Source organism: Balaenoptera musculus, chromosome X (assembly GCF_009873245.2).
Source record: "Balaenoptera musculus isolate JJ_BM4_2016_0621 chromosome X, mBalMus1.pri.v3, whole genome shotgun sequence".
Classification (NCBI taxonomy): domain Eukaryota; kingdom Metazoa; phylum Chordata; class Mammalia; order Artiodactyla; family Balaenopteridae; genus Balaenoptera; species Balaenoptera musculus.
In genome coordinates this window covers 114260516-114286067 of record NC_045806.1, presented here as the reverse complement: position 1 = coordinate 114286067, position 25552 = coordinate 114260516, and the positions used below count along the sequence as shown (strand labels likewise).

The 25552-nt window shown below is 38.4% G+C and overlaps 1 protein-coding gene across 1 annotated transcript in view; it reads right to left on the bottom strand.

Moving 5' to 3' along the window:
• LOC118888371 (transmembrane 9 superfamily member 2-like) overlaps positions 1-25552 on the bottom strand; it is a 102521-nt gene that overhangs the window by 28727 nt on the left and 48242 nt on the right. Inside the window, exons 4-10 of the mRNA XM_036839329.1 lie at positions 25416-25527; positions 12486-12565; positions 9173-9285; positions 8071-8163; positions 7714-7749; positions 6256-6375; positions 5994-6051 (exon numbers count right to left, since the gene is read on the bottom strand). Of these exons, the coding sequence (XP_036695224.1) occupies positions 5994-6051; positions 6256-6375; positions 7714-7749; positions 8071-8163; positions 9173-9285; positions 12486-12565; positions 25416-25527 (612 nt within the window). The remainder of the gene's footprint in view (positions 1-5993; positions 6052-6255; positions 6376-7713; positions 7750-8070; positions 8164-9172; positions 9286-12485; positions 12566-25415; positions 25528-25552) is intronic.

Here is a 25552-nt window from a genome sequence, read left to right as displayed (position 1 = left end):
GAGAAGCCCATGAGCCACAATGAAGAGCCTGCATGCCACAACAAAAGACCCCGTGTGCCGCAACTAAGACCCAACACAGCCAAAAATAAATAAATAAATAAATAAATAGATTAGAGATAATCTCAGAGATTACAAGTACACAAAAAGGAGCAACAAATTTATAAAAAAAGAAAAAAAGACTATGGGTACTGGTCTAAGGATAGACATATAGACTAATGGAATAGGAGTGAAAGTTCAGAAATAAACCCACAGATTTATGGACACTTCATTTTCAATAAGGGAATCAAGACAAATCAATTGGAGCAAAAGAGTCTTTTCAACAAATAATGTCAGGACAACTGGATATCCATGTACAAAAGAATGAAGTTAGATCCCTACCTCACACATATACAAAAATTAACTCAAAATGGATCAAAGACCTATATTTAAGATGTAAAACTAGAAGACTTTTATAAGAAAACATAAGCATAAATTTTAATGACCTTAGATTAGGCTTCTTAAATATGACACCTAAAGCACAAGCAACCAAAGAAAAAGTAAATAAAGTGAATGTCATCAAAATTTTAAAGTTTTGCACTTCAAAGAACACTATCAAGAAATTGAGATGACAATTCACAGAATGGAAGAAAATATTTACAAATCATACACCTGATAAGCATCTAGTAACCAAAATATATACAGAACTCTTACAATCCAACAATAAAAAGAAAAATAATCCAATTTAAAAATGGGCAAAGGATTTGAATAGACATATTTCTAAAGAAGATATGCAAATGACAAATAAGCACATGAAAAGATGCTTAATATCATTAGTCATCAAAAAATGTAAATTAAAACTACAATGAAAGATCACTTCATAACAATTAGGATGGCTATAAGCAAAAACAGTAACAAGTGTTGATGAGGGTGTAGAGAAATTGGAACCCTCATACATTGCTGGTGGGAATGTAAAATGGTATAACAACTTTTGAAAATAGGCTGGCGGTCTCTCAAAATAGTAAGCATAGTGACCATATGACCCAGTAATTCTACTCCCAGGTATATACCCAGTATCTACCCAGTAGAATTGGAAGCATATTTTCACTCAAAACATCACATACAAATGTTCATAGCAACACTATTCATATTATCCAAAAGGTGAAAACAGCCCAAATGACCATCAACTTATGAATGGGTAAACAAAAAGTGGTATATTGATACAATGGAATATTGTTCAATCATAAAAGGAATGAAGTAGTGATACATGCTATAACATGGATGAATTCTGAAAACATTATGCTAAGTGAAAGAAGTCAGACACAAGAGGCCACACTTTTTATGATTCCATTTATATGAAATGTCCAGAAGAGGCAAGTCCATAGAGACAGAAATTAGATTAGTAGATTAGCAGCTGAAAAATTCCAATGGCATTTTTCACAGAGATAGAAAGAGCAACCGTAAAGTTTGTATGGAACTACAAAAGACCCCGAATAGCCAAAGCAATCTTGAGAAAGAAGAAGAAAACTGGAGGCATCACATTTCCTGATTTCAAACTATACTACAAAGCTATGGTAATCAAAATAGTATGGTACTGATATAAAAATAGACACACAGACTAATAGAACAGGATCAAGAGCCCAGAAATAAATCCCTGCATATATTGTCAACTAGTATTTGACAAGGGAGCCAAGAAATCGGTAAGTGATGTTGAGAAACTGAATAACCACATTCAGAAGAATAAAATTGGATCCCTATCTTATACCACTCACAAAAATTAACTCAAAATGGATTAAAGACTTAAACATAAGACCTGAAACCATAAACTCCTAGAAGAAAACATAGGGTCAAAACTCCTTGACATTGGTCTTCACAACAATTTTTTGGATATGACACCAAAAGCACAAGCAACAAAAGCAAAACTTAAGAAGCAGAACTACATCTAACTAAAAACCTTCTGCACAGCAAAAGAAACAATCACTTACAGAATGTGAGAAAATATTTGCAAATCATATATGTGATAAGGAGTTAATATCCAAAGTATATAAAGAACTCACACAACTCAATAGCAAAAAAACAATCTGACTGACAAATGGGCAGAGGAGACCTGAATACACACTTTTCCAAAGAAGACATACAGATGGCCAACAGACACATGAAAAGACGCTCAACATCACTAATCATCAGGGAAATGCAAATCAAAACCACAGTGAGGTATCACCTCACACCTGTCAGAATGGCTATCATCAAAAAGACAAGAGATAAGAAGTGTTGGCGAGGATGTGGAGAAAAAGGAACCCTCGTGCACCCTTGGTGGGAATCTAAATTGGTACAGGCACCAAGGAAAACAGTATGGAGGTTCCCCAAAATTTTTTAAATAGAATTACCATATGATCCAGCCATCCCACTTCTGGGTATACATATAAAGGAAATGAAAACAGGATCTCAAAGGGATAGCTGCACTCCCATGTTCATTGCAGCATTATTCACAACCTACTCAAGGCCTCATTAATTAGAAAGGGGCAGAATTGGGAAATGGACCCCTATGTGTATAGAGCATAGGGTGCGTGTGTGTGTGTGTGTGTGTGTCTGACTCTAAAGCCTATGCCGGTAGCCTCTAATGCTACCTCTCCACTTCAAAATATGGTTATGAGTTGTTGTTATTGTTGTTTATAATTAAATTATTTAAAAATAGGTAATGCATGCATATGGTACACAATGTGAAAAGTAAAAAGAAACAGAGAAACAGTGAAAAATAAGTATGAAATAAATAGTCTCCTTCTCACTCTGTCCCCCAGCCACCCAGGAGACAACCACTGTTAACAGTTGCTTTTCAAATTAAAAAAAATTTTTATTTTCACAAAAGTGGTTTGCCACTGCATCATTTCATAGCCCAAGTAACACTGAGCCATGTTATTATGGATTCCTACTTTAATTTTTAAATTTTTCTGTGTAAAACATTCTTCAGAATTGATCCCATAGAAAACATGATAAAAACAGCTCATAGTGCATTGCAAATGCTAATGCTTTTCAGACATTAATTGTTCAATTTAGCTAATCAAGCTTAGTGACACAGCATATTCTAATTCTTTTACATTTTCTATTTCAATGACGTAACTTCTTTTTACAATAAGATGGAACATCTGTCTGATGAAAAATGGGCCATTATTATTCATCTGAAGCCACGAAGGCAGTTTCAGTGGAGATTTACATTTATTTCCTCTACAGTGCCTAGCATAATGCATTAAATATAGTAAAAAACAAAAACAAGACAAAATTTTTTAAAAACACAATAAATATGTTGAATGAGTAAATAATGAAGAGAATAGTACATGGTTTATTGACTAGTTCTTGCTTGCAATATCCCTTGCATGACAATCCAGTATAATGACTTTAGCACAATGGCACTTTGTTGCCAAAGTTATTCAATTTCAGATTCATCTGAGTCTTGAACTTGAAGCAACAAATATCTGAAATATTGTCAAGGACATTGCTTTCTTACATAAATATATTAAAGCATTCACCTCAGGAAAGACCACCCATTCTAGTTCCCTTGAAAAGAGTTATAGAAAAAGCAGATGGCTCTATTCAAGGTGGTAAGGGGGAGGGGAGTGCATTGTCCTTATTTTAAATAAGTCAAAAACTGCGGTACATGTATTTGATGTGCAAACTTATAATGTTCAATCTTTTCAATGATATTACCTTTTCCCCTGGAGTTTAGGAGAAAACAAGCCACATGTAGATAAAAGATTATGAGTCTACTGAATATATCATCTATCACTGCATTGAATTGTTTATGGCATTATACTCAGTCACAGAGCATTTGCTCTCATTTTGTCACTAATTAGTACATAATATAACTGAATTTACTATGTATAAGTTTCATTATAGGACTTCCACTATTGTGACACACTCTAGCATCAAGGACATGGGAATTTTACAACAAAAGAAAATTAAAGTACCACATAACAGTTAAGATATAATCCACTACTTTTTCCTTAAAAAAAAAAAACTTGTCCTTCAGAACATATCAAGGAAAGAATTTTCTTTAAAGAAACTTGTTAGGGACTGAATTGTGTCCCCCAAAATTCATATGTTGAAACCCTAATCCCTAATGTGACGGTATTTGGAAATGGGGCCTTTAGGGAGGGATAAGGTTTAGATGAGGTCATGAGGGTGCGGTCTTCATGATGGCATCAGTGCCCTTATAAGGAGAGACACCAAAGAGTTCGCTCTCTCTCTCTCTTTTCCTTTGCCATGTGAGGACACAGCAAGAAGGCAGCTAGCAGCAACCAGGAAGAGAGTGCTTACCAGGACCCAACCCTGTTGATGCCCTGATCTTGGGCTTCCCAGTCTCCAGAACCGTGAGAAAATAAATGTCTGTTGTTTAAGCCACTCAGTCTATGGTATTTTGTTATGGCAGCCCAAGCTGACTAAGACAAAACGTATTAAAGAATTTGGAGATAAAACCTTAAGCAAGTCAGCACCTTATCAGTGAGGTATTATGGGAAGAGCACTGGACGGGATGTAAGGGGTGCGTTTGGTTATATACAGCCTGGGCTTCATGACTGACTTCTTGTGTGACCTTGAACACGTTGATTCCACATCTCTATAATTAGGGGACTGGATGAACTCCCATTATGGCCACTGTGCAGCACCACCCCGACTCCCACTCTGACCATGACTGTGCCTGGGTACTGTAGTCACTAATGACACTGCAGTAACTAGATGAGACATGAAGAAATAATCACTGAAGGCAAGGACGAGGAGAATAACACAATGTGGTGTATAAATTGTCACTCTAACGTGATATATAAGGCAAGATGCATAACTGAGATGAGCATTTATGAAACCTGCTTCAAAAACAAAGATCAAAATGGAATACCGCAGCACCATCGCAATCTCTTTGTACTAGGGGTTAAGATGTACAAAAAGATGAAAAGAACACAGATACACCAGAAAAAGAATGCTGCAGCCACAGAAAACACAGTGGTCATTCAACTCCTTTCTACTCTTCATTATCATGTACAATGATTTTTCTAAGATAAAGTATAAGAAAGGGGCTTCCCTGGTGGCACAGTGGTTAAGAATCCGCCTGCCAATGCAGGGGACACGGGTTCGATCCCTGGTCTGGGAAGATCACACATGCCACGGAGCAACTAAGCCCATGCGCCACAACTACTGAGCCTGAGCTCTAGAGCCCGCGAGCCACAACTACTGAGCCCACGTGCCATGACTACTGAAGCCTGCATGCCTAGAGCCCGTGCTCCACAACAAGAGAAGTCACGACAATGAGAAGCCTGCGCACCGCAACAAAGAGTAGCCCCCTCTCGCAGCAACTAGAGAAAGCCCGCACGCAGCAACTAAGACCCAACGCAGCCAAAAATTAATTAATTAATTTTTGAAAATTGAATACCACAGCACCATCGCCATCTCTTTGTACTAGGGGTTAAGATGTACAAAAAGATGAAAAGAACGCAGATACACCAGAAAAAGAATGCTGCAGCCACAGAAAACACAGGGGTCACTCAACTCCTTTCTACTCTTCATTATCGTGTAAAATGATTTTTCCAAGATAAAGTATAAGACAGGGGCTTTCCTGGTGGCACAGTGGTTAAGAATCTGCCTGCCAATGGAGGGGACACGGGTTCGAGCCCTGGTCCAGGAAGATCCCACATGCCGTTGAGCAACTAAGCCTGTGCACCACAAGTACTGAGCCTGCACTCTAGAGCCCGCGAGCCACAACTACTGAAGCCCGCGTGCCACAACTACTGAAGCCCACACGCATAGAGCCCATGCTCCGCAACAAGAGAAGCCACTGCAATGAGAAGCCCATGCACCGCAACAAAGAGTAGCTCCCACTCACCGCAACTAGAGAAAGCCCGTGCGCAGCAACAAAGACCCAACTCAGCCAAAAATAAATAAATAAATAAATAAATAAATAAATAAATTTATTTTAAAAAAAAGTATAAGAAAGAGTATAATGGCATAGAGAAAAGAGAACGTGAGATATTAACCCAGGACACAGTAGTGCCGTCAGCAAAAAATTTGTCTTCCACTTAATACCTCTAAATGCTGAGGAAGTAAAGGACAGAAGAGTTACTGGAGCAACTGGATTTAGTCCACTTTACAAATACTTTATAGTAACTAACACACAACTACATTTTGCTAGGTCAGCTAAAATTCCCCATGCAATTTTTGAATTTTGAATTTTACAGCTTTTTAATTTCTACATTTAATACACCAACTTACTGGAATAATAACAGTTGCAATGCTTACTCATATACATCTTAGCAGATACGTATCCAGCAGAGGTTCCCAGAAGGACCCATAACAGAATAGCACTGGTCATTAAAGCACCTCGATTGGCAGGGGAAAGGAAACCAAGACAGGCCAGAACTAAAGGCACAAAAGAGAAATATCAAACCAGTGACAGTAATGGCCTCAAAAGCACATAGGACTTCATAATAAAGACAACCTTATGAAGATATTTTTATGAAACAGCATACAAGGAAATTCTTTGATGTTATTCTCTTAGCTAATTTTTTTTTAATTTTTTTTTAATTTTTTTTATTTTTTTAATGCTATTCTTGTCTGCTTACATTCTTTTTATTTATGTATGTATGTATGTATGTATGGCTGTGTTGGGTCTTCGTTTCTGTGCGAGGGCCCTCTCTAGTTGTGGCAAGCGGGAGCCACTCCTCATCGCGGTGCGCGGGCCTCCCACCATCGCAGCCTCTCTTGTTGCGGAGCACAGGCTCCAGACGCGCAGGCTCAGTAATTGTGGCTCACGGGCCGAGTCGCTCCGCGGCATGTGGGATCCTCCCAGACCAGGGCTCGAACCCGCGTCCCCTGCATCGGCAGGCAGACCCTCAACCACTGCGCCACCAGGGAAGCCCTTAGCTAATTTTTTTGACAATTTTTTCTTAATGCAAAAGTCTGATTTTCCATACAAGGCAAATGATATGTTTTCAATTTAGCCTTTAATCTCACTGTTTAAATCAAAATTAAACAAAAGATCTTCCCCTTCCCTACTCCAGTAGTCACTGCATAAACAGCAAATCATTTTTCCCACAAAAATTTCCTTCTGTTTCCTTTTATTCAAGGTAAGGGGGAAAAATCACAGTGAGACTTGGTCTCAGGAAAATATAACCTTAAGAGCTAAATTTTGAAATTATCACTGACATCTGAAACAGCTAATAAGCCATTTATTTACAGCAGCTTTGTTTGTGAAAATCAGCACTCTGGTTATCAAAAACTGACAAACTCCATTTTTAGTTGATAAATGAAGGCAGCCAGAGTTCATCAGCCACTGTAAGCCTACTAACGATGCCATTGCGCTTATACATTTAAAGACCAGCACTCAGGCTTGCCATAGCATTTCAAAATGCTAGTCTTTGAATTATAACTCCCTGAGTTCACTTAAAATATGATTCTACCCACATACTGATTTTCAAGAACGCACCTACCTTGCAAAGCAAGGAACAAGTGTATTGGACATTACAATAAATTATTCAAAACTGAAGATGCTATGAAAGTTCCTTGATATAGGAACATATTCAGACTCATATCCTTAATTTGAGAAGAAAGAAATGTAAGTACTATAAAACACACATTTCCTTAAACTTTAGGGTAGAATTTTCAAAGTTCTTTTGTACACATGAATCAAAGTTTAACATATGTTACCAGCTCACTAAGAATGTTGAAGAAGACACATATTGATCTGAGATTACTCACATAAAGTAATAAATGTCATAATCAAAACTTGTGTTCTTTTTTTTTTTTTTTTTTTTTTAAATTTTATTTATTTATTTATTTTTGGCTGTGTTGGGTCTTCGTTTCTGTGCGAGGGCTTTCTCCAGTTGCGGTGAGCGGGGGCCACTCTTCATCGCGGTGCGCGGGCCTCTCACTATCGTGGCCTCTGTTGTTGTGGAGCACAGGCTCCAGACGCGCAGGCTCAGTAGTCGTGGCTCACGGGCCTAGTTGCTCCGCGGCATGTGGGATCTTCCCAGACCAGGGCTCGAACCCGTGTCCCCTGCATCGTCAGGCAGATTCTCAACCACTGCGCCACCAGGGAAGCCCAAAACTTGTGTTCTTGACCCAGGAAAACTGACAGCAACATTCCACTCCTTGGAGGTCTGAATACATCCCCATGAACCAGCTTCCAACCAAACTCCTTCTGGCCATCTTCTTGCATATGAGAAAGTCTTTAATAAGCACGGGAGTTACTAGGACAGAAAGTTACAAGAGCTCTGAAAGTTAGAGAAAAATGAATTTTCCTCTAGAGACAGACTAGCTGGAAACCAATGGCTCATTTTGGATAGAGTAGGTCTCTGGCAGGTATGTGACCCTGCCATACAAATGAGCTATTCCCTTACTTTAAGTTTTGCATTGGAGGGAGTGTGTTAATTATATAAAGGACACAACTGGCTTGATTTTCATGAAGAAAGCAACACGATTTAACATACATAAAAGATTCAACCAAGGGACTTCCTGGTGGCGCAGTGGTTAAGAATCCGCCTGTCAATGCAGGGGACACGGGTTCAATCCCTGGTCCGGGAAGATCTCACATGCCGCGGAGCAACTAAGCCCGTGTGCCACAACTACTGAAGCCTGCGCACCTGGAGCCCATGCTTCACAACAAGAGAAGCCACCGTAATGAGAAGCCCGCGCACCGCAACAAAGAGTAGCCCCCGCTCACCACAACTAGAGGAAGCCCACGCACAGCAACAAAGATCAACGCAGCCAAAAATAAATTAATTAATTAAAAAAAAAAAGATTCAACCAATTCTATAGAAATTAAAAGTTCATCAATACACAAATGATTACAAGAGTCAAAACAGTATAAATTGATAAAACTAAATTTACCCTAAATTGTAGTATTTTGCAGTGTTTCATACATTTATCTCATGCTGCAAATTAATGAAAATCTTAAATAATGATATTTTGAAAGGTCAGAAACATGAAAAGGAATATAACCAAAGAGTTGATAGCAAATAACTCTCTAATAAACTTACCTGTACTTTTTAAGAATCAACACAACACTCTGTACTTTGATTCAGCATAATATGCAAAATTACTAGACATCAAAATGCATTGTATTCAAGGTGTTATACTCTAAGTAGAAATATAACATTGAGAACTGGGCAAAGCAGGCACTCAAAATATTTGCTGAATCAAATATGTGCATTTTTACTTACGGGAAAACTCATCTGATTATATCTGATAGTATCTTTATGGAGAGTCCTTAATATGATCATAGCCACCATTCCAGATAAGAAGACAGCAATAACAATGGAATTCATAATACTACAAAACATAAAGAAGGAAAAAGAGAAGTTAAGTCTCAAGTTTCTTATTTGAATACTAAAAAGAAAATGTGTGCACACGTAAAAGAAAGACATTCAAATTATCATTATGTCGATCAGTTTTCTAAGGTTAAATGTGGATCAAAGGCTGAATACATCAATATATTAAATGAACTTAAAGCTCTATCACAAGGGGCTTCCCTGGTGGCGCAGTGGTTAAGAATCCGCCTGCCAATGCAGGAGACATGGGTTCGAGCCCTGGTCCGGGAAGATTCCCACATGCCATGGAGCAACTAAGCCCATGCACCACAACTACTGAGCCTGTGCTCTAGAGCTCGTGAGCCACAACTACTGAAGCCTGCATGCCCAGAGACCGTGCTCCGCAACAAGAGAAGCCACCGCAATGAGAAGCCTGCGCACCACAACAAAGAGTAGCCCCCACTCGCCGCAACTAGAGAAAGCCCGCGAACAGCAACGAAGACCCAACGCAGCCAAAAACAAATAAATAAAAAATTTTTTTAAAAAAAGCTCTATCACAAAAGTGCATTACAAATAAATCAATAGAAGCAACACTATTCTTAAGGTTATTTTAGAACTTTGTAAGAGTACATTCCCAAAAAGAAACAAGGGGAAATGAATAAGATCAGGAACACAGACATAGTTCCAGAACATGAAACTGAGCATGGAAGTTCAGGAATCAATGTTGAATTGATGACTGACTGACTGACTTCTTAGCTGATGGACCAAGGCTTTTAACTCTATCAAGTCTTTATCAAGCTTCGGGGTAAAGACCCCATGGACCACTTACCTACCAGCTCTTACATACTGTTTCCAAAACTGAACCTTAAAATCTATGCCCAAATCAAAATCAAGACCTTCTGCCATCCCACCACCCAGACAAATCCAGACACATCAAAAAAGTTTCACCAGAATCTATGAAAAGGCCAGCACTCTTTTAGAAAAATGCCACTAAGATAATGTCTAAAATGTCTGTTAAATGTCATAAGTAAATTAGCTTGAGACAGAAACTAAAGTACATTTATTGTTACATTATAAATATTAATACTACTAGAGATTAGCCCCACAATCTATCTGGACACCCTTCCCTTTCACAACCCCTTTAAAGAAAGCATTTAAATAAATTTTATCCAGGGACTTCCCTGGTGGTCCAGTGGTAAAGAATCCGCCTTACAATGCAGGGGATGTGGGTTCCATCCCTGGTCAGGGAACTAAGATCCCACATGTCGTGGAGCAACTAAGCCCTCGCACCACAACTACTGAGCTCGCGCGCCTCAACTAGAGAGCCTGTGTGCCGCAAACTACAGAGCCTACGCACTCTGGAGCCCATGCACCACAACTAAAGAAGAGAAAACCCGCATGCCGCAACTAGACAGAAGACCACAACAAAAGATCCCGCATGTCTCAATGAAGATCCCACGTGCCACAACCAAGACACTATGCAGCCAATAATAAATAAAATAAATGATAAGTAAATCTTTAAAAAAATAATAAGTAAATAAATTTTATCTGAAGAGAGTTCTGGGTGGTGTGACAAAATGGGACCTGGACTATTGCCCAAACAGAAGATTTTCTAGAAAAGCTACAATATGATAATAACAATGAGGAGGAGAAGGAGGTAGAGGAGAAGGAAGAATAAGGATAGAAATAGGAGGAGGAGAAGGGGGTGCTATTCTCACTTTAAAGGCAATAGCACTGTAAATCAACTATACTTCAATAAAATAAATTTTTTAAAAAATAAAGGCAATGGCATATAAGGAAAATCATCACCTCAGAAGACCATACTCATAGAATCACACCTTTTCTTACTTTCATCTTTACCTTTATAGTCTTCTTCCATTCAAAACTGGCTTATTATAGGATATGAGGAAAACAGGGGAAAAAAATACTACATACACAGGTTCATCTATTTCTCGTCGGCTTCTCTGATCAGTCTCCTAAGTTACTAACTGAAGATCCTACTCTCGTCGTCAACGCTTTATGACAGCCCCAATCATCACATTCTCAGTTGGTCCATCCTTCGATTTCATGTTGAAACTACTCCTTCCACAGTCCTGAAGGACTCCTAACTCTGTGGTCTGTCCTGTTGAAGATTCCTGAGGAATCAAGTCCCTTCACTCTGAATCCACTAGAATATAAGTTTCCTGCGAGCAGAAGCCTGTTGGCCTTATGCACCGCCACGTCTGAGAGCCTCTCCTAGTGCTTGGCACCCTAATAGGGATGAAAAAGAATACGTGGAGAATGAATCCACCTTCACTCACAGACATTATCTCAACACAGTCCTCTCGTCTATATGACCTGCCTTGACCACTTGCAATGTTTTGGTTTCTCATACTTAATCTTTTCACCTTTCTCTGCTCTCTTCCCAGTCTTTCATGACATCCTGACTTTCCTCCACCCCAGGTGGTTACTGCTTTTTCTTACACTCTAGTTTGCTCAGACTTTGACCCCACAAATGAAAGCGTCTATCCTGTTTTCATTCCATCTTTTGCACAGTGTCCACTGCCACAGTCCTATCCTGCCTACTTCCCAGCATGGACTACTCTTTACACGCAGACATCTTATCTCTAGGACATCTCAGCCTTCTCCTTCCCTTCAGCATACATTTTAGTATATTTAATACAGATTTTCCTTTTTTTCTTTCTCTTTGCATATGTGGAGAGGTGGGGGAGAGGAAGGAGAAGGGAAATTAGCCACAGAGAAGGAAAAATGTCACTCAAGATCATCTCGGATGGGGGTGGGGGCAGGAGGAACTGGATGAAGGTGGTCAAAAGGTACAAACTTGCAGTTATAAGATGAAGTACTAGGGGTATAATGTACAACATGGTTAATATAATTAACACTGCTGTACGCTACATATGAAAGTTGTTAAACAGTAAATCCTAAGAGTTTTCATCACGAGGAAAATATCTTTTTATATTTCTTTAATTTTGTATCTATAGGAGATGATAGATGTTCACTAAACTTATTGTGGTCATCAATGTAAGTCAAATCATTATGCTGCATACTTTAAACGTATACAGTACTATATGTCAATTATATCTCAATAAAACTAAAAGGAAAAAAAGATCATCTCTGGTGACAAAATAATTTTTAAAATACATATATGTATGTATGTGTGTGTGTGTTTGTATACATTTCCTACCATGAAGCTACTTATTCTTTATTTCATAAAGTGCTTACCTAAACCACTGAATGCTGGTATGAGACATGCACTCCAAAATATAATCCCATCTAGAACCCCACTTGATATGTTTGTTTTCCTAAAAACAAAAATACAAAATCACATGACCAAACTTTAACTGACTTTTTACTGGTTATAATCCTAAAACAGACAGAAAGTTATTCTGCCTGTACTGTCTCTATTTCTTTACTGCTAACTTCATGGAATCATGCAATCTAGCCTGATATTTTTATCATTTTTTTATTTACTGATATTCTACCTCATTTCAGAAAGGGACTAGGAAAAAAATAATTTTAGCTTACTGCTGTTCACCAGAAATAGTACCATTTTGCTACTATTTTTCTGTAACCCTAAGTCCACCCCATACTTCATTTCCTTTTATCCAGACCACATTTTCATCTTAATTGCAACTTCATACCATGCTTACAAAGGTATATGTAATGTCACTGTAGTTTTGTTTGTAAATTTAAAAACCTAGAAAAAACCAAAAATTCCCATCAGAATGGGAATAAATAAACTGTGGTAATCCATGCTAAGAAATACTATGTAACCATTAAAAAGAATGATGTGCATCTATAGGTGACACTATGTCTATGAAATAGCATTAAGCGAAAAAAGAAAGGTGAAAAGTATATAGTAAGACAAGTTATGTACAGCAAGATTCTATTCCCCCCCCCAAATTATATACATATTTTGTAGATGCAGACATTTTTCTGGAAGAAAAAATAATGGTTATACTTTTGGAGCAAGAGACTAGAAATTGGGGGGAGGGTAGTAAAGGAAGGGAGAATTTTACTTATACATTTTCTATATGGTTTGCAGTCTTCACCACATACAAGTATTATCAATATTATTATTTAAATTGAACTCAACATTTGAACTAAAAGACAACTTTTAGTTGTCACTGCAACACACAAAATCCACCTCCTGCAAATAGGTTTATTATTAGGGTATTTTGTTTAATTAGAAAACAGTATTCAATTTCAGTCATTATTTCTTATAGAATATCTTAATATTTTACATTTTTGTACGTTAAGTATTTTGAAATATTTTAACAACGAATTTATAAAAGTTTTTTTAATACTGTAGTGCTCAGTACAGAATAAAACACAAGAAAATATAATCACCAGCTGTTTCTGCTGGTGTGCAATCAAACTCAACCTTTCAATAGCTTTCTTATAAAATATCCCCAATAAATGATCTTAAATGATAATCCCCAGTAAACATTTAAACCATTAATGCAGTATTATTACCCCTTAAATTAATGGCATGCTCTTAGCAAAAGGAAAACATTGGTACAGGTTGACCAAGTTATGTTTGAAATGACTTATTATTTAAAATTAGGTATCTTTAAGTGTTTTTTTCTGAAGTTTGGGGGTGGGTGTGAAGCAAGCCAATATACACTGCTTTAAAAAAACTGAAATGATGGGTTTTAATTGAAATGAGTTTTAATTCAACAATGGATTTTAGTTGACACCTGATGACCTGGTGATCATGGTTAACATTATCCATGAAAGGTCAGGTTGACGTTATGTGTCTACTGATGTGAGCTATCACTTTTGTGGTCTTCCTGTCGAGAATCCATGGCCTGAGCCTGGACACGAAGAACCATCAGACAGACCCAGGTTGATGGTCATCCTACAGATTGTAAGGTTGGTACTCTTCAAAAATTTCAAGAGGGACTTCCCTGGTGGTGCAGTGGTTAAGAATCTGCCTGCCAATGCAGGGGACACAAGTTCGAGCCCTGGTCCAGGAAGATCCCACATGCCGTGGAGCAACTAAGCCCATGCACAACAACTACTGAGCCTACGCTCTAGAGCCCTCGAGCCACAACTACTGAGCCCGCATGCCACAACTACTGAAGCCTGTGCACCTAGAGCCCGTGCTCCGCAACAAGAGAAGCCACCACAATGAGAAGCCCGCACGCCGCAACAATGAGTAGCCCCCTCTCGCCACAACTAGAGAAAGCCCGCACACAGCAATGAAGATCCAATGCAGCCAAAAATAAATAAATAAAAAATAAATAAATTTTAAAAAAAATTTCAAGAATATGAAACACATGGAAAGACTAAAGAACTGGCCCAGATTGGAGGAGATCAAAAACTAAACATAACATGTAATCCTGGATAGGATAGTGAATCAGAAAGGAGAAAAGTGACATTGTTGGCCAGCTGGTGAAATCTGAACGGATGAATGTGAATCAGATGGTAATGTAATGCCAATATTGATTCCCGGTTTGCACGGTTGTATGCTAGTTATATAGGAGGGTGACCTTGTTTTAGGGAAAGATACTCTGGAGGATATAGGGGTAATGAGACAACATCTAGCTCTCAAAAGATTCACAGAAAGACTAATGATAATGGACACACACAAAGAAGAGTGAACAATGGAGCAAATGAAGTAAAATGTTAACAATTGGGATGTCTGGTTAACGGAACTACAGGAGTTCTTTGTGTTATTCTAGCAATTTTTCTGTAGTATGAAATTGTTTTGAAATAAACTATTTTTTTAAAACCTATAAGAAAATCTGAATTTACAGAACTGACAAATCCAGGGATAAATATTCATTGTATGAAAGGATTCATCTTAGCCATTTTATTAAAATATTGTTCCTATACTAAAATGTGACTTAATCTTTCAAAATTTGAATTGCATGCATCTCTTCACCAGACTGTCAATCACCTTAAGCAAGTAAACTCACATCAAGCCTTTTAAAAAGGAGTTAAGGGGCTTCCCTGGTGGCACAGTGGTTAAAAATCCGCCTGCCAATGCAGGGGACACAGGTTCGAGCCCTGGTCCGGGAAGATCCCACATGCCACGGAGCAACTAAGCCCGTGCACCACAACTACTGAGCCTGTGCTCTAGAGCCCACAAGCCACAACTACTGAGCCCATGTGCCACAACTAATGAAGCTCGCGCGCCTAGAGCCCATGCTCCACAACAAGAGAAGCCACCGCAATGAGAAGCCCGTGCACCGCAACGAAGAGTAGCCCCTGCTCACTGCAACTAGAGAAAGCCCACGCAGAGCAACGAAGACCCAACACAGCCAAAAAATAAATAAATAAATTTTAAAAATATATATGTGTTTAATAAAATTTAAAAATTAAAAAGAATCCACCTGCCAATGCAGGGGACATGGGTTTGAGCCCTGGTCCGGGAAGATCCCACATGCCGTGGAGCAGCTGAGCCCATGCACCACAACTACTGAGCCCGCGTGCCACAACTACTGAAGCCCACGCACCTAGAGCCCGTGCTCCGCAACAAGAGAAGCCACTGCAATGAGAAGCCCACGCACCACAATAAAGAGTAGCCCCCGCTTGCCACAACTAGAGAAAGCCCACGCACAGCAACAAAGACCCAATGCAGCCAAAAAATAAAATAAATAAAAAGGAGTGAAATAAGTGAGGGAAATTAAGAGGCACAAACTTCCAGTTGCAAAATAAATGAATCACGAGTATGAAATGTACAGGGTGAGTAACATAGTCAATGATTATGTAATACCTTTGTATGGTGACAGATGGTAACTAGACTTATCATGGTGATCATTTTAAAATGGATAGAAATATTGGATCACTATGTTGTGTAACAGGAACTAACATAGTGTTGTAGATCAATTATACTTCAAAAACAAACAAATAAACCCATAGGAAAGGAGATCAGATTTGTGGTTACCAGAGGCGGAGATTGGGGAGAGGGAGAACTATGTGAAGGCAGTCAAAAGGTACAAACTTCCAGTTATAAGATAAATAAGTACTAGGGATGTAATGTACAACATGATAAATACAATTGACACTGCTGTATGTTATATATGAAAGCTGTTAAACAGAGTAAATCCTAAGAGTTCTCATCACAAGGAAAAGACATTGTTTTTCTATTTCTTTAATTTTGTATCTATATGAGATGATGGGTGCTCACTAAATTTATTGTGGTCATCATTTCGTGACATAAGTCACATCATTATGTTGTACACCTTAAACTCATACAGTGCTGTATATCTATTATATCTCAGTAAAACTGGAAGAAAAAATAAAATGTAAAAAAAAGGAGAGAAACTTTCAAATATGCACTATGAAGTTTGGCTTTTAAATACAAAGAGAGCCTAGAAAATCTGCAGTTGTTAAATCAAGCAGTTTTTGCACCAAACATTGCCATCTGCTGGAAATAACAGTCCACAACACATACTACTCCTGCATAAGAAAATAAATCGTTTTAAAATCCTAAGGTACATTTGAGACAAAATGACAAATGCAAAAAGATAACTAAATGGTGGAACCCATTTTTTTAAATCCATTTAAAATTAATGAATTATTCTGCATCTTTACATCCCAGAGTTTCAAAATCTTTTATAAGACATAGCAATTGTCATAAATGCATACAAGGTAAGCAGGTCTTTAATGCTATTTATAATGAAGTCACAAGAAGCAAATGTAGAAATATAGACGAGAATTCTTGATTCAGGACACAGCACATGATGGGTTTCACTCGGTAAAAATACAGGCAGGGAATCAAAGAATCAAGCTGGCAGGTAACTACAGCTTCTTTTGGTCTAGCTGTTTTCAACAGGGGGAGCAGCACCCTCTAGGGGGCATAATGAAAAGGTGTGGGGATGCTACTGGAATTTAGCAGCATGGTATTGAATAGAAGGCCAGACGTCCTGCTTGGCACCAGGAGACCCGCACAAAGAATTGAGAAGAACTTCCAAAAGCCCCATCCAACATTCATGTGAGCGAAAAACTGCTTATGATTATCTGCGCCTAGATTCTAACTTCATTTTACAGATAAAGTATTTTTACATAGTTTTAATATACATTGATTTTTTCCCCCAGCAATGCAACTACCATGTAAATTGAGGGAAAATGGTACTATGTTTGGCTTGAAACTTTACCAAAATTGATCAACATTTGAGAAAATCATGGTATCCTTTAGAAAGATGTGGTATTTGAGCCATCAATGTACAATATTCTCATAGCCATATGCATTCGTAGATGTCATGTTTACAGTGATTATACACATAGGTGCATGCATCTGACAATGACTGAAATATATACTGAAACATACATTATTTTATTAAAAACTAATTTATCTTTATTTCTCCTTTATATTATAGTTAGGGTGCTATATTGATGCCTATTGAAACTATGTGTAAGACAGGTTTAATTATCTAGTATCTATTAATATAATTTTACAATAGTAAAGGGAGAATGATAAAACATTTGTTATTCAAAGAGGACATCGATCTGATAGGGTTGAGAACTCCTGATCCAGCTCCATCCCCTCACTTTACTATGCAGAAACTGAAGTCCAGAAAGGAAAATGAACTTGCTCAAGGTCACAGTATGAGTTTGAAGCAAACCAGCACCAAAATTCTCTGATTCTCAATTCAGTTATTGGTCCATGGTGCCTGAAAATCAGGAATGTATCTTGCAAAAAAAAAAAAAACAACTATATATGTGGCTAGGGTCCCAAGCTAGCCCACAACTAAAGCTTATATAACTCACATATGTAGATACATAGCTAAAATTAATGTGATTAGAGTGAAACCAAAAAACCTTTGGTTGGTGGTATAAAAACAGTAAGTTTCTAAAGTAAAATATGGTGAATAGAAATACCTTAGCCATTCAAAATCTGGCCCAAACCTATCTTTCTAACCTTTCTACCAATACTATATAAACAATTAAAGTCTGGGGTACTAGACTGAATCTTTTTGGCCTTTATATACCCCAGGGCTTAACACCTGGCACGTGGAGTGCATTTACTGCCTGTTGCTGAATGAATAAACAAATGAAAAAAGTTTTGTTTCAATCAGACAAGTCTATTCACTGTTCCCCACATACACCATGTACATTCTTACCTGAAAAGCCCTTCCTCTAGCTCCTCTCCAGATTCCTAAACGCCAGGTCTTTTAACTCAGTTTATAGGCTTTCCCAGAATGCCTTGCACACCTCTACCCCTTCTATCCAAATTATCCTCAGCATCCTTCAAGGACTAGCTAAAGGCCTCTCTCTTAGAAAGCCTTCTTGGTCAATTCACCCACCATAACTCCTTCCCATTCTAAACTCACATGATGTATTAAAGAGACTGTGTTAGAAGCCTGGATTCTGTAGTCAAGCTAATCTAGACTTATAATCCTTTACATTTGTGACCTTGGGCAAGTAACTTTATGAATCTCAGTTCTATACTCTATAAAATGGAGATTTAAAATAGTACCTGCCTTCAGAGGACTATTGTGAAAAATAAAGTTAAACTAGGTACTTTATAAAAATTCCCATGCTAGGCACATAATAGGCCCTCAATAAATATTTGTTATATTAATGGATGAATAAAAGGTCTTCACTCAAATGTTAATCTTTATGGTCCCATCCTTCAATAACTTCTGAACAAAATTGTTATATAAACACCAAACTTTGTACCCACTTGGGAACATGTATTATTTTCTGAAAACATAAAGTGCATAAGATGTTCAATTAAAAAGCAAAAAGACAAAACTTTTATAACTAAAAATTGCTATATTTGCCTCTGAACCTTTCTGTGGCCAGTAGCTGCCTGACCAGGGGCTCAGGCCAACAACTCGGCCGATGACCACAAGCTCTGCGTCCAAACAGCAGTTTGCAGGTGGCTGCACTAAGGTGGGAGAGGCGGCACAGGAGGATGGAGATCGCAACCCAGGTGGCTCAGGCGCCATAGCTGCTGTATGGCACTGACATCTGTAAGTCGTCTGACGTGTTCAGCTTCCCCAGCCAGGCCCCCCCGCCCCGCCCCATCTCTGTGTCAGGATCACACCTACCCCTCCCCTAGCCCGAGACTGTCTTTGTGGAAGGCTTCTGCAGTCTGCAGGAGGGTGAGAGACTGTAGTTCACCCAGCCAAGTGCCTGGGATCAATGCATGTCACAGGACCTGGTGGGATTTTCTGTATTAAGAGAAGCAACAAAAGGTGAAAAACAAGTAGAAGCACAGACCAAAGGGGACAGTCCCTGAAAATGTGGAGGTCTAGATCTTTACCAAGATGGCAGCAGCTAGTCACACGTGGCTATTCAGCACTTGAAACGTGGTCGGTCCTAAGTGAGATGAGCTCTAAGTATAAAACACACACCAGATTTCAAAGACTTAGTTCAAGAAAGAAGAATGGGGGCTTCCCTGGTGGCGCAGTGGTTGAGAATCTGCCTGCCAATGCAGGGGACACGGGTTCGAGCCCTGGTCTGGGAAGATCCCACATGCTATGGAGCAACTGGGCCCGTGAGCCACAACTACTGAGCCTGCGCGTCTGGAGCCTCTGCTCCGCAACAAGAGAGGCCGCGATAGTGAGAGGCCCGCGCACTGCAATGAAGAGTGGCCCCCACTCGCCACAACTGGAGAAAGCCCTCACACAGAAACGAAGACCCAACACAGCCAAAAATAAACATAATAAATAAATAATAAATAAAAATTAAAAAAAAAAAAAAAGAATGTAAGATATTTCTTTATCAAAAAAATGCTATACAAACACTATATACGGGCTTCCCTGGTGGCACAGTGGTTAAGAATCCGCTTGCCAGTGCAGGGGATACGGGTTCAAGCTCTGCTCGGGGAAGATCCCACATGCGGTGGAGCAACTAAGCCCGAGCGCCACAACTACTGAGCCTGCGCTCTACAGCCCACGAGCCACAACGACTGAGCCCGCGTGCCACAACTACTGAAGCCCGCGCGCCTAGAGCCTGTGCTCCACAGCAAGAGAAGCCACCGCAGTGAGAAGCCCGCACACTGCAAAGAAGAGTAGCCCCTGCTCGCCGCAACTAGAGGAAAAACACCCGCACCCAGCTGTCTGATTTTGAATTATCACTCTTAATTACATACACAAAAATTTTCATGGTAGTTCTCAGCACGTGGTGGTATTCTAAATGACTCTTATTCACATTTTGTGATTTTTCTATATTTTCTACAATGAACATGAATAACTAAACTACTATAATTTTTTTTTTTACTTAAAACAACAGAAGTTTATTCTCTCACAGTTCTAGAAGCTAGAAGTCCAAAATCCAGGAGTTGGCAAGGAACTTTCTGGAGGTTCTTTTTTTTTTTTTTTAATAGATAACTGATAAGGACCTACTGTATAGCACAGGGAACTATACTCAGCATCATGTAGTAACCTATAAGGGAAAAGAATCTAAAAAAGAATATGTATATGTATAACTGAATCACTGTGCTGTACACCTGAAACTTACACGATATTGTAAATCAACTATACTTCAATAAAAATTTTTCTAATTTAAAAAAATAAAAAATAAAAATTTCTAGTTCAATAGAGTTTTGTAAGCTACTACAAGACACAACAACCATGTACACCTAGGGTACGCAAAGTGGAATCTGCAGTGGGATATAAATGTTACTCCAGAATGGTACTCCATAGTCAAAGACGATGGTAAAATGTTGAGTTAGACTCAGTCAAAGGTTTCTTTATTAGGAGACTTTTAAACACTAATGTGCTTTGTGAAGCTAAGAAAGGAGACAGTAGAAAGTAGCATTTTCCAAACTTATTTGACTAGTATTCTTGGGAATGCACTTTGAGAAATGTTGACGTGTACGATTATCACTGGGTAAACAAACAAAAAAATTCAACCCAAACCCAAGACAGAAAATAAAGAAACAGCACCATCAGAGATATCCATCACCACTCTTCCTGGCGCCCTCCCCACAACTATAACAGCAACTTTCTGGTGTTCAGGTAAAGAATATTGTGGTCTGGGCTTCCCTGGTGGCGCAGTGGTTGAGAATCTGCCTGCCAATGCAGGGGACACGGGTTCGAGCCCTGGTCTGGGAAGATCCCACATGCCGCGGAGCAACTAGGCCCATGAGCCACAACTACTGAGCCTGCGCGTCTGGAGCCTGTGCTCCGCAACAAGAGAGGCCGCGACAGTGAGAGGCCCGCGCACCGCGATGAAGAGTGGCCCCCGCTTGCCGCAACTAGAGAAAGCTCTCGCACAGAAACGAAGACCCAACACAGCCAAAAATAAAAATAAATTAATTAATTAATTTAAAAAAAAGCCAAACACATTTCTACAAAAAAAAAAAAAAGAATATTGTGGTTAAAAGAAATTAACTAAAGAGAAAAAAAAAAGAATATTGTGGCTTGGTGTGTTCTCACTGTGTAAGTGCACTCTGCATACATGAGCTACTCTTGTATAAAACATTAGTAAATCAGGTGCTCCTGTATCTGAGAGAAGGGATAGGAAACATTGTGTGTCTGCTACGGGCTAGGCACTGTGCTAAATATTTTATATGTTAGTTCACTTACCTCTGACAGCAGTCACATGAGGTAACTATTTTAGCCCCATTTTACAGATCAGGAAATACAGGCTCAGTATAACCTACCGAAGTTCACACAGCTAGCAAATGTCAAAACCAGGATTCAAACCTTGGGTGTGTCTGGTTCTTTCCACCGCACCACGTCTGGAAGCCAGGAGCCTTCTAAGCACCCTAAATGAGTTTCAACGGGAAAGGAAAAATTCCTCTTCTGGAATACCTCCCAGTATTAAGGAAACTTAAAGAACAAGGAGTTGAGACCTAACCTCAAATAAGGCAATTCCCCAAAACCCCCATTTGGTATAGCTGCATCTGAACTTGCACTTCAGCTCTTTTGACTGCCACAGTTACTTCCTGACAGGCAGGCAGACCACTAACACCATAGCATGCAGGCTCCTGGCATGAATCTAAACTTCAATTTAGATGTGCTTTCCCTTGGCTTTTACTGTAAACATAAGCGCTCCTACACTTAAATTTTTTTATTTTATTTTTTTCTTCCAGTTTAATTGAGATCTAATTGACATACATCACTGTATAAGTTTAAGGTGTACAGCATAAGGATTTGACTTCCATACATCATGAAATGACCACAGTAAGTTTAGTGAACATCCATCCTCTCATATACTGTAGATACAAAATTAAAGAAAAAAAATATATATGTTTTCCTTGTGATCAGAACTCTTAGGATCTACTCCCAACAACTTTCATATATAACGTACAGTGTTAATTATATTTATCATGATGTACATTACATCCCTAGCACCTTTTGACCACCGTCATCTGATTCCCCCTGCCCCCATCCCCTGCCTCTGGTCACCACAAATCTGATCTCTTTTTCTATGAGTTTGTTTGCTTGTTTGTTTTTGAAGTATAATTGACCTACAACTCTATGTTAGTTCTTGTTACACAACATAGTGATTCAATATTTCTATACATTTCAAAATGATCACCACCATAAGTCTAGTTACCATCCTATACTTAAAATTTTAATAGCCAACTGATAAGTGATAAAAATGTATAAGGGCTTCAGCTCTTCAATCAACTTCTGATAATAGCTTGGACTTGGAATACTATTCTCAATCACTGGGGAAAGGTTATTTTAATTTCTTCAGGGTGTATTTCATTCCTTTCCCCAGATTACACTTCTGTGTTTCATCCAGAGATTAGAAGACTGGACTATACTTATTGGACTAGTAAATTGCCTGTTTTCACCAATTGTACTTTGGGTAAACTGCAGGCTGTAGGATCAAGTAATCCTGACCTCTAGCTGGATGATTCAAAGTACACACACACACACACATTTCTAACATAAACGTTTCTCATTTTCTTTACAGTAACTCTGTAGGCAGAAAATATAATAGACCTTTAATATAGAAAGCCAAAATGGAATAGTGGAAAAACTATGAGTTTGGGGCCAAACAGACCTGAGTTTGAATATCACTTCCACCTCCTGCTAGCTATGATCCAGAGAAAATTACTTCAGCTCACTGGGCTTCAGGATCCTCATTTATAAAATGGAGATAACATTTTATAGGTGATACATAGGGACAAAGGCAAGGCATCCCCAAACTGGAATTGCTTTCAGAATGAGATTAGGAAGAATCGTGTCATAATGGCTGTCAGGCCATCTATAGAAATGACACAAACCAAGCACAATTTGTAAGTGTTCAAAGAGATTTGAGACCTAATCCCAAATAAGGTGATTAGGGTTTTGTCTCAGGAAAGCAAATCTAAAGCCATAAGAAATAAGTCTTATATAAAATCAAGTATAATGAAAGCTGAATCAAAAATATGATGCATCATCTTTAAAAACTATAAAGAGAAATACATATATCTACATAGTCATAAAAAGTTTTCCCTATGAAAGGAAAGCCCCAAAGTTCATCTTTTGGAGAAGCACCTCTAATACTGTCCAAGGCTAAGAGTACCTGACCCATGAATATGAACCAGATATCTGGTCCACGGGCAAGCATAGCACTAGTGCACATGAATATCTCTTACTGTTGCTCACCAAGAAACTTTCTGTTTATTCTATTCTATTTATATTTTCTTTCTCATATATCTTTATTATGAGCAGATGGGCTAACCAGCTGACATGAATGGTGTGGTCCACTAGACATTTATATTTCTTCACATAAATTACAAAATTGGTGTTCTGGTTTATATATTGGATCATTAGGAGTTTGCCTAGTATGAATCTACCTCCCTTTGTTATACTCAGAGAATTAAATTCTGAAGCAAGATTTTTAAAACTGACAAAAACCTAGTATTGCTGAGTGTGTGAGGAAACAGCAGATCTTCAGGCCTAGCAACTTTTCTGCAAAAGAATTTGGTAAGGTATTATCAAAATGTGCACACCCTGTTACCTAAATAATCCTACTTCTAGGAATTTAAGTCTAGGAGATAATCAGACAAATAAAAAAGTAAGGATGCTCATTAAAGCATTGTTTATAATAATGAAAAATTAGACATTTGGGTTGTTTTTATCAATATGGCACTAAATAAGTCAATTACAGCCTGTATGTTAAATATACTATGTAGTCAATAAAAAGAAGGCTGTGACTCTGTATTTATTGACCTGGAAAGATGTCCATGACATACACATTAAGTGAAAATAGCGCATGTAATATCCCATTTGTACAAAGGTGTACACTTTTTAGCACCACACGCAGTGTTTTCCTTATATATTCTACAGAAAATTATATCCCCATGAGTTCTTGCCATGGTCTATGAAATGCTGCATATTATAATCATCTTTTGAAAATTCACAATGCTTTTTAACATAGTGAATACTCATAAAGCCATTGTTTTAACATTGTTTAACCTAGCATTATCCAAAGTAACCTCATCATAGATCCTTTTTTCACATAACACCTTTTAAAATACCAAGCTAAAACAAATAAAATATGAAGGAACTAGTTTACAGAAAACTCTTTGGAAAACATGGGCTTTGAAGAGCTGATAAATTATTCACCAGAATGTTAATAGTCAATCTGTCTATCTACCTATCTATTTACCAAAAATACATACCATCTTTATAAAAATAGCTATTTACAAAAGGAAAAATTCCAGATGTACAAATAATAATGAATGTTATATGTTGAGGACCTACTCTGTGTCATGCTAAGGGCTTTATATATTCTGAAAATGAGGATGAAATGACATGAGAAGAAATCGAGCCTCAGAGATCACATGACTTGCCTATGCTCATGCAGCTAGTAAGCAGCCAAGCCCCAATTTGAACTGTAGGTCAGTCCAAATGTCCAATATGTCAGCTCTTTTCACTACAATAGATTGTGTCTCTTCCACAAGATATTCTTCCTTGAAGGTCTCACTTGAGCAGTCAGCCAGTCTGCCAACCCCAGGAGACACCCCTCTGGTTGCCCATGTACCTCATTCAAACCTCAGTGTGAAGTATGAGAAAGTAATGTACTGGGCAAGGTACCTGAAATGTAGTAGATTGAATACAGCAATTCCTGTAATTATTGTCTTTTGAATGGTTTTAACATAAAGAACTTACCTACTTTCTTGGGCTCCTAAGCTGTGTTACACAACTTTAAATTGACGGAAATTAAGGCTTTAATATTAATGAAATTTATGATATTTATATACTTGATTTGGGAAAAAATAAGATGATGGCATAGAATACTTACTTCAAATTTCACAGAGTAAGTGTAGGTTACATTCAACTTATCTGTATATTCTCCAGGAATTTCCATAGGGGGTCCATTACAAGTTAGGTGGTTTTCATCTGAATGTTTATAGCTAATAAAAGAGAGGGAAAAAAGGA